The sequence below is a fragment of the Betta splendens genome, chromosome 8, assembly GCF_900634795.4.
Source record: "Betta splendens chromosome 8, fBetSpl5.4, whole genome shotgun sequence".
NCBI lineage: Eukaryota > Metazoa > Chordata > Actinopteri > Anabantiformes > Osphronemidae > Betta > Betta splendens.
In genome coordinates this window covers 7,730,443-7,741,074 of record NC_040888.2, presented here as the reverse complement: position 1 = coordinate 7,741,074, position 10,632 = coordinate 7,730,443, and the positions used below count along the sequence as shown (strand labels likewise).

The window sequence follows — 10,632 nt, the reverse complement described above, 5'->3', positions numbered from 1 at the left end:
TTGGTTGCCTGGTTTGGATCTGTCTCTGACGAAGCCTCGGGAGGTGCACGGTTGCGCTAGTGACCACTCTAACGCAGACGTCTCAGGTATTCGCCGGCTTTGAAAGTGGCACAAAAGACTAGAGTTCATCTCTCCTACGCGCTCTCTGTATAAAGGCGAGACATTTTGTTTTGAAACTCACATTCCACATTTTCAGCAATGCTTTTCATTTTTATCGCTGGCCTAAAACTAATCATTACCTTTCACTGGGATGAAAAGCCACAGCATCGTGTTTTGTTTCTTTTATGGAACATGTTGTTACCTTCTTCAGGTTTTTGTTTGAGGGCATTTCAGCCGTGGCCCTCAGGTGCTAAACATAGAGGACAGCTCTGTACGCAGGTAAACACTCAGAGACAGAACCTAATAATGACCATGTGAACTTGTAATGGTCTCCAATGGCAACCGTCTCTGTGTGACTAATCAGCGCCCACTACAAGCTGATGATAATGCTCAGCTACAGTATATGGATTATATAATTATGAGACCCTGAAATTTTCCAGCTTGTTAACATACACTATGATCAATATGAAGAATGTGCAATCAGCAAAATAATAAGGTGTTTTTTCATTTGGTTGTGATTTATAATATTTATTTATTTATAATATTGTCTGTTTTGTGTAGAAGACTTAACTTCTATATAATGCTTTCTATATATTTGGTTCGGACGGTAGCTGTATTTGGCTGGTTAAGGGTTCAATATGGACCATTTCTTTAGGAATTAACTGTTAAATATTTTCTTTTAACAGAACTTTTTTTATTTCCTCTCAGAGAACCTAGAAACCTAGTCATATTTGTATAGTAATAAATGTTGCGTTTGTCCAAATGTAATTGTAACAAACCAAACATAACTTTTCTAGTGGAGTCATTTTACTAAACAAGCATTTGAAGTTTTCCTTAAGTTTGCGGCTGCGTCTGGGATGCGTTGCACCAAAGTTTGAGCAGTGCTGCACCAGAACCGCACTGCAGCAGCGACTCGCGCCGCACGTCCGCGTCTGAATAGCAGCCGCACATGACCTGCTTATCTCCACCGCAGCAGCAGCTACAGCACAACAGCCTGCTCGAGCGAGCGCGTAGCGTAGCGCCGCGCTCCGTTCCCCTCGGCCTCTCGCGCGTCCCGCCTCTCGGCCCTCCCGTCCAATCACAGCCCAGAACCCGCCGCTCGGGGTCTCGCGACCGTGCAGCGGCAGCGAGCGGAGCGAGTAGACGGTGGGGGAGGGTCACGTGTGTACACAGTGCGGGGCTCCGCAGCCCACCAGCAGTAGTAAAAACGGAGCGGACGGCCCCTTTCCACAACAAGCCTCGCCGAAAAGTTTCTGGCCGGAGAGCGACTCAGCCGAAAGGGAGACGGACCGTCGGTTTTGCTGTTGTTTTTGTTGTTGGAGCGCGCGGAGGGACGAGGCGACTCTTTCACAAATGAAAGCGCGTAGAAGCGCCAGTGGGAACGCTCCATCCGAACACTATGCCTCCGTAGGTTCGTCCCCGTGCCAAACGTGTACGCTTCTGGTGAGTTTCTCTCCTCTTTTTTTAATTTTTCATCCACACAAATGCGCTACGTTGGTTCCTGAAGTTCAAGAAACACGATCGATCCCCGCTGGAGGCGGCTAAAAGTGCGAAACTGTTCCAGACAGTAGCCGCGGACTAATGATAAAGCCGTGACAGCTATTCACGCCTCGATCGGCGCAGTCAAGTGTGATGGAGAGACCCAGATTATTATTATCACAATGACACACCGGGGTGATGTGGGTTGTTTTCGTGGCTCCAGCTCGAGCTGGAGCGGCGCCACCGTTTCCACGACGCCTTTATCGTTGGAAATCAGCACCTGGAGATGTTTGTCTGCGATTCGGCGGTGTGTTTCTCCGGAGGGCTGCTCCCAAAGCCCATAAACACTGGTCCTTTATGGTAACAACACAATCCGTTAAATTAAGGCCAAGCAGGATGTACTGTTTATAAAGAGGAGGCAAAGTGGAGTTTAGAAATCTTATTACCTCTTTTTGACACTTTGGAACCATCCACAGATAAAGATTCATGGTGGAGTTGCTGTATTGGATGGAGTTGGACAGGTGTACCTAATAAAGTGGCCAGTCATTGAATTTAAAAACAAACACTACCTCTGCTCAGCATAACCATAACTGTTGCCAAACGGGATTTCTCAGAAGCTGCGAGTTGCAGAACCAGTAATGGCGCGGGTCCAGCGGGCCGTACCGAGCGCCGGCATCAGACCCGACTCACCCCCATCAACGCAAATGCTTCTTGACGTCTAAGCCCCGCACTTGTTGTTGTCGTCAACTTCGTCATGCGACCGAAGGGGACGCGGGTGCGTGTGTGCGCCGCGGCTTAATGGCAGTAAGCCTGCTTTGTGCTGACCATTGAACCCGGACCGTGTCGGTGCCGGTGACAGTTCAGTTCAGCGTGTTGCCGGAGAGACGGCGAGTTGTTGAGGTTGACCCTGACCTGTGCTTGACCACAGTCTCTCACACTAAAACTTGTTTTGATGCGTGAGAGGTGTTTTTTTTTTTGTAGATGTGCTGTGCAGCAGTGAGTCATCAACCTCTCGGACTGTGTGGTAGTTATTTCATTGTACAGGCAGGTGAATGCCTATAATTTGGTATAAAACCTGTAGTCATGTCCCTCCAGCTGTTTTAAGTGTGCATTTGCATCTAAATAACTACTTTTCATAATAGAAAATCTATGTATCTAATGTCACTGCATTACATTCCATAGTACGTGTGCAGGTACGTTGGGAATCGTATGACGTCAGGCACTACTTTCTCAGAAGGGCCGGTGCATTCCTGTAAGGGTATATGAGGCGTATCAGCCCGCGAGATCTGCCTTCAAAGCGCTGAGACATCGAGCGTGTGGGCGTCGCTCCTACGAGGTCACGTTTGGAGGCCGGAGCACGCTGAAGCAGGACCCCCCCCCCCCCCCCCCCCCCCCCCCCCCCCAACCCCCCCTCTGGGAATGCTGAACCCAACCGCTCTTGACATGCAGCTGATCCAGGAGATTGTAAAGCCGTGGCAGTGTAGTTATGTTGTTATTACAAAATAAAGCTCCCAAAGCCCCCAAATGAACTTAGTCTGGACACATGTCAGACTCAAATGTTGGTAATGGAGAAGCTTGAACCAGAAATGATGATTAAACTTACAGTAATAGATTTCTTATAACTAATAAAAAGCCAACCTTCCTCAATTCAACAAGCCTCAAATGCTGTTTTAACATTTTAAAGTTGCTCCCATGTTCTATGCATCTATGACATCATCCCAGCGACATCACCTCCCAGTTGTCTTAGGCCTGAACTGTGACCTCATTGGGCGTCGTTGCTTCAATAAAGGGCAGGTCGTGCTGCGCGAACGTGCCGTTCCTCCACGGCAGAAGTGGACGCTTTTCCTTTCTCCACCTCGTCCGTCTTTCCCTCGGCTGAGTGGAAAACTCGAGATTTCATTATCGCGGGCCGCGGGCGAAATGTGCAGCCGCAGTGACATTTACGAGCGCGAGCTGCCCCATTGAATTGATCCAGAAAGTGTGAAGTTAGTGGTGTTTGTTCACAAGCCTTTTTAAAAGGAAAGGCCCCATACTATATTATAGCTATAGCCACTGAACGTGTTCCACTGCTTTGCATATTCAACCACCTCCTGGTTTCAACTGAGGAAGATGCTTTCTTCTTCCTCTGCTCTTCATCGCATCGAGTTCCAATCAGACCTTGCGTCACATTCTAGAGAAAACAGACACTGTTCACCGTTCGAGATGAGTATTATTAGTCATAGCCCATTTCCGCGGTACTGGATGTGACTTGATGATTACTGTAAGCCTGCTGCCTCCCTTGCTGCGACTGGGCCTGAGTAGCGCATGACTGCATGCAGCCGGTGGTAATGACCAGGCACAGGCAGCCACGGGGCAGCGAGCGCTCTGCAATGATCGCCTCCACGCCGCTTTTCCTCCGTGGCGCACGCTCCGATGTGTGTTTTTGTTATGGTCTGCTTTAGCCAGTGAGTCACCAAACTGCTGGTGTCGGCCGAGCGCGTTTACAAGCGGTCCGGCCGGAGACCCTCCTCATGAAGAGATCACTACGGGATCTCCTGATCCCATTCCAGCCTGCACTCTAGTCCCATTACAGCCAATTGGAGCAGTACAGAGGAGGGACTGACCGTGTGTGTGTGTGTGTGTGTGTGTGTGTGTGGTGTGTGTGTGTGTGTGTGTGTGTGTGTGCTTAAGGCCAGAACAGCCCCTCTGTAGTAAAGTTACATAAGTAAATGGTGGAATGTTTCCTCTTTACTGGCATCGTTACTCATCTTGCTGAAAACAAACTCCCGCCCTCCACTTTCCGGTGATTTTAGGGCAGAGGTTTCCAGAAAAACGTACGCAGATTACCCTGAATTTGTGCCAGTTGGAGACTGCATGCGGCCAATTATTACTAGGGATATTTTATACAGTACACTAAGGTGACTTTTTGCTGAAATTCTTTAATATTATTGAGACCTTTCCTTTCTTTACCATATTTCTGTTATCAGCTTATTTCGTGCGGTCTGAGTTAATCACTCAGCAGGACGTTGCGTAAGTGTCAGAGACCTGCAGCTCCACCACACCTCCCACTCTTCCAGCATGTGCGTGGTCGGTTCCTTTGACCTTGCCCTGAACTCCAACCCTGTAACTCTCTTCTCACTTAAATCCTTTTAATCAGAGCGGGCTTTGGGGGGGGGGGGGTCTTCTTTATCTTACTCCCTGACGATGTCAAAAGCAAAAGGTGCCCCCCCCTCGAATGTGACTCAGACAGAACACTTCACCTTTTCTTTTTCTTGTTTTTGTCACTGTGGCTGTAGCTGTAGTCCTCAGTATTATCCTCATCATTAGAATCAGAATCAGAAAGAGCTTTATTGCCAGGTCCTGTAAAGTGCACTCTACAGAACTAGGAACTTGTTTAGTTGTTGGCACACCCACGGCTAACTTCCTTCCTTTGTCGCTCTCTGCCCGCAGTCGACCTGTTGAGTGTTTGATCTGTGTCAGAGGTCAGCAATGTGGATCTGCATGCTTCACAACGAGACGGACAGCAGCGTGGACGTCCGGCTCTGCCAGGACTTTGGCCTCATCCTCTCAGTCTTCTCCCTCATCTACCTCCTGGTCTGCTTCCCGCTGGGGCTGTGCTACAACGTGCTGCTCGTCGTGGTCAACCTCTCCAACAAGGTGTCCATGACCATGCCGGATGTGTATTTCGTCAACATGGCCATCGCGGGCCTGGTGCTCAACCTGGTGGCCCCCGTGGAGCTGCTGAGCTCCACCTTCACCCGCTGGCACGCCTGGGAGTACAACAACGAGGTCTACATCACCCTGCTCATCCTCTTCAACATCTCCTCCCTGGTCACCATGTACTCCACCACCCTGCTCAGCCTGGACTACTACATCGAGAGGGCGCTCCCGCGCACGTACATGTCCAGCGTGTACAACACCAAGCACGTGTGCGGCTTCATCTGGGGCGGCGCCGTGCTCACCAGCTTCTCGTCGCTGCTGTTCTACGTGTGCAACCACATCTCCACCAAGATGGTGGAGTGCTCCAAGATGCAGAACAAGGAGGCGGCGGACGCCATCATGATGTTCATCGGCTACGTGGTTCCGGCTGTGGCTGTGCTTTACGCCTTCGTGCTCATCTTACGCATCCGGAAGGAGTCCACGCCTCTGGACCAGGACTCCGCCCGCTTGGACCCCTCCATCCACCGGCTGCTGCTGGCGTCGGTCTGTGTCCAGTTTGTGCTGTGGACTCCGTACTACATGACCCTGTTGGTGGACACTATCGCCGGTGCGCCCGGGCACATTAGCAACGCACATTACCTACCTTCCTATTACTTCCTAACGTGCGTATCGAAGCTGTTGGCTTTCTCCAGCAGTTTTGCGATGCCGCTCATGTACAAGCAGATGAACAAGAACTTCTCCAACAAGCTCCAGCGGCTCCTCAGGAGGCTGCGCTGCAGAGACCGGTCTTGCCCTCACGAACGCTCGACAATGCAGCAAGTGATGACGTGAGAGCCCCGCGACCCCCCCTCCCACTCGTCCTGTTCCACCTCTCAGTCTGGCCAGCACTTATACCCCCCCCCCCAAAGGGCCAGTATCTTCCTGGGCGCCCTCGCTGCTCTGGACTGTGTTAGGAGCAACTGTGGAATTTCCTGTCACCTCTCAGGACCTGGTCTAATCTTTCCAGTTCTGCAGTGGGAGGAATAATCAAGCAAAACAACCACTAAGTGCTGTTATTTTTTGTCGCGCAGGGTTGTAGTTTGAGGGCGGTAAACCTGGGACGGGACAATGATCCTGTGATACAAGCTGTATGCTTCAGCATACATGTCAGCCCATACCTGACTAATACCACTGTACAGAGTCCATATGCGTTTTGAGGTGTTTCCCTTCGGGAAGGTGCTTTTCCCTCACACACGAGCCGAGCCACTAAGCTATAAACCCTAATTACCGAGTGAAGCTAAGTTATTTTTTTCCGCGCCTCGGTTAGTTAATGAGCGCAGTGAACACCGTAGCGCGATGTGTTTGGTCTGCCAGCGAAGTATGTCGCCGTTTACTGCCCTCAAACTACAGGTCTTAATCACTCGCATGGGGGAAAAGTTCTGCCTTTTCACCGCCTGATTTTCCTGTTATTTAAGTGTGGGGATAGTGAGTCAACACTATCCGGCTAAAAATACTTCACGTTGTAAAGGTGGAGTGCAATGTTAATAGTCTTTTATAGACATTTTAGCTTAATTTCTAAAGCTGTTTTTGTATTGATGCTAGTGCCCTGTAGCTAGAGTTAAGTACTTGTATAAAGAGATGTTTTATTGTACTTTTCTAAATTAAGTTCTGAGGTTTCGCTCCACTTTAATGCATAAAGAGATTATTTTTGCATATGCCAAGCTCCACATGATTTTACTATATATACACGTATATATACACCACTCTAATGAAATCTTAATGTTTCCAGTATTCAGGGTTCAGACATAACCAGTGTACCTCACCTGTTCACCATATGCAGTTCAGATCCACTCACTAATTTGAGCTGAAGAGCCTCAGCCAGGCTGTGTTTGGCTTCTGTAGGACATTTGCATGCATTTGCGTGCAGAACCTCATATAGAGTCAGCGTCAGAGTCAAGTCCAGACAGGGCGTGCAGAGAGGGATCTGAGGAGGTGGCGTGTGCATTCCCCGAACTCCGTGCACGCTCCTCAGTGTTTGGATTGTCCCGTGGAAATATGTCGGGAGGCGCCGGGAGACAGATAGCTGTGAACAGTTTCACGTGGCACAGAGGGAGAACAGTCTTGCTGCTCAGATGTATTGAGGTAATCTGCACATTAGTGGATGGAAGCAAGGATGTTCTTGCATTAGCTCTGTTCTGAAAACATACAGTACAGTACATATACAGACATTCAGTACAACTCTAACTTATAGTTGCACCTTGTGCACAGGTAATTCCAAATAATTGATCAGAATCAGTAAAAATAATAATAGACTCTAAGATTCCACCAGAATGTACACACTGTACAAGTCTCTTGCATATCTTGGTTAATCATTATCTGGAGCAGGTTCAAAGTCCTGATGCTGCTGATCAGAATGCATACGCTAGTAAATGGTCCAATGATAAATGCTACGAATCAAAGCTTAGTTGAATTATAATAGGTATAATGGATTAAATGTTCAGGATGTTTTCAACATGTTTCATTTTGAAGGTTGACGTCTGTTGTGCATCTCACAATAAATGTCAGAGTCTGGCTTAAGTTGAACTACGTGAAAGACAATCGTACAGCTTTACAACATGCTGTGTTGTGTGTGTCGCATCTAAATTTGGTTGAAAGAGAAGTGTGTGTTTAACATGGTGGTTGGTATGTACAGTATGTATGTTTGAGAAAGGTGTTTTCATATCTTCACTGCTCAGAAGTCAGGAGTTTGTTGTTCCAGAGGGGCCATAATCTCACACCGCTGTGAAGAAAGCTGAGCAACAATCTCAGTTTACTCAAATTGCCCAAACAGACCAAATGTAAAACAACCTTCAGAGTTCTCATGTGTCACAGATGCATTGAGCTGTTCAAAGGGCAGCGTCTCCAAAGCAGCACATCTGAAAGCTCACTGTCGGATCTGATGCTTTTGCAGCTGCGCGTGTGCTGTAAGTGTATATGTGTAACATGAAATGATGTGTATATATTGTATGTGACAGGTTTACACCAAAAGTTACTCAGCTCTTTTAAAAGTACAGTATTATTTTCTGAGAGATGTGATTTAGATTTTGTAAGGAATCTGCTCCAGTTTCAATCCAGTCGAAGATTAAACCGCAACTAACACGGTCACGCCGCTGCTTATTTCATTTCATTACATGAAACATCTGCTCTCTGTATTTGAAAACTTGCTGTTTCGCTCCAGAAGTGTCCTTTGAAATAGAAATACACATCCTCATCTTTCGCTGAATTCACACTTGGTTCAGAGTATGGTTTCTTCACCCCTGGAGCCTGTAATGAAGGGATGCTTGTAGAGGTCACGTCCTGATTCGTGCAGTGACAGTGGTGGGCGATGCCCCCCCAGTCCCCCCCCCCCCCCCACCCGCCGCCACCAGCACACTGCCTGCGGTGAGACTCCTCAGCATTCCAGGCATTCTGGGAATCGCTCTGCCCTCCGTGGGTCGAAGGGGTCCCGGCGCCCCTGCCGCTGGCCGTCAAGACAGCGTGGCGGAGGCGGCGTCCGATAGCGATGCGGCACGCTCAGCGCCACGTGAGCGCCCGCGGGCAGGAGCGGAGAACAATGCAAGCGCCGCAACAATCGAGACACGAGGCGCAGCGTCGCAGGGAGGAGCCCTCGTCTCACATCATGCGCTGCTTCTTACAGTCAGGCACAGTCAAAGTGCTGGGTTGCACAATAGTGTATGTGCTCAGACCCAAACAGGAGGTGGATCTGGAGGAGAAGGAGGGGGGGGGTGTCTTAAATTATATGCGCCACATCTGGAAATGATATGATGATGGAGAGGATTACACAGGGTTGTCATGGTTACCGTTTCCCCCTCCGAGGAATGGACTTTTGGGGCTTCTGACACAGATCCGTTAGTTCAAGTAAACAACACAAAGAACACAAACCGTCCATCATGTTGTGTATTGTTTGTTGCTCTGTGACAAGCTTATTTACCAACATGCAGGAACATAAGAGCAGTAAGTGAATGTTATGTCCCTGTCTGCGTCTAGATGGTCAATTTAAAACCTGTGAAGTTGGATACTGTCAAAATGTCAAGTCGAGAGTCCTTCGTGTCCCATTGAGTTATTGTACTAAAATAGCTTGTAACATTTTAGCCATCTGTGTGGGAACGGAGCAACGCTGGCTCGGCAGTTTTTACCAACATCTTCCATTAGCCTTAATGTTGTCTTTCCCCCTCGGAGGTCGAGTCGAGACAAAAGCAAGAGGGTCAGCGCCGAGCGTCAGACCACCTACTCGCAGCATTTGGCTTGTGGCTTAAAATGTTTTCACTGGCCGTGGACCAAATTCTCCGCACAACCCCAGACCACCGACGTTTTCTTTAATGTGGCTCAAATTGGGCTGCAGAACATAACGACGACCACAAAAGGTTAAAGTCTTTGCCCCGCTGTGCTCCGAAGTGTGACACAAGGCAGATGTTGAACAGGATCCCAAACCAAAGGTAAGAGAGGGAGATTGTGGAGATTTTGCGTTTGCAACATTTTTTTCCAGGAATTAGTCAATAGAACAAAGTTGAGCTCCTCTGGGAACATGGACCCCCCCTCCCGCTCCTTCCTCTTCCTCTTCAGACGGGAGCGGACAGAATGTTAATGGATATCAATAAGCAATGAGATCCCGGCGTCTGCTGAATGTCACGCGTGCCCCTGGACACCGTGCGGAGGAGCCGGGCCTCGGATGCTGTGGTGGGGGCTGGATCGGATGCAGACGCAGACGCAGATGCAGATGCAGACGCAGACGCAGATGATGGAGCCAGCAGCGCAGCACACTGGGGAGTGGAGGTGGATGAGCTCGCTGCATCCGCCAACTTCCACTTCCTGACCCGCAATCAGTTAAACTGTCATCAGCACTAGTGATGTCATACCATGTCCAGGAAGCTTTATTATATTTTATTATACTTTATGTTTCAGACAAATTTCATATTTATATTTTCAAATGCATGTCTATCACATTACACTTTCCTTTGATTCTGCCTGTACTCCGTACGCAGTGTTCTGGAATTCTGCTCTTTATAGTTTGTGTCACTGCGCCACCCAGTGGATGTGACGGGGAACTGCATCGTGTCCAACAAGCCTGGCCAAATAACCCAGAGTATGAAAACATCTAGATTATTATCTAGATTAATCAATGGTGAGACATGAAACATCATGTTTTGTTAATATTCATTTTACATTATAATTTTATTTTACCCTGTTTCTAAATTAAGACAACGTCACATCTGGTATCATCTTTGTTTTACTTGACTGTAACCTGCTTTTACCAACGCTGATGTAGCTCGGCACATTTTCACTAAAGACCCAGGGCAAATCACTGCCAGCCTGGTTTGAACTGCTACTTTTTCCTTAGGATCAATCGAGACAGATCTGAACTTCCTTGTACCGAGACTGAGGAAAGGTCAGAACCCC

General features: G+C 48.4%; 1 protein-coding gene across 1 annotated transcript; it reads left to right on the top strand.

The window, feature by feature from the left end:
• Window positions 1-1,200: 1,200 nt before the first annotated feature.
• On the top strand, window positions 1,201-8,337 carry gpr146 (G protein-coupled receptor 146). The gene is made up of 2 exons (XM_029159839.3): window positions 1,201-1,542; window positions 5,008-8,337. The coding sequence occupies exon 2, from the start codon at window positions 5,047-5,049 to the stop codon at window positions 6,046-6,048; it is 1,002 nt and encodes a 333-aa protein (XP_029015672.1). The 5' UTR covers window positions 1,201-1,542; window positions 5,008-5,046; the 3' UTR covers window positions 6,049-8,337.
• The last annotated feature ends 2,295 nt before the right edge of the window (window positions 8,338-10,632 follow it).

Coding starts and splice junctions, on each gene's coding strand:
- gpr146 (XM_029159839.3), top strand. CDS start 5,047: ATGTGGATCTGCATGCTTCACAACGAGACGGACAGCAGCGTGGACGTC.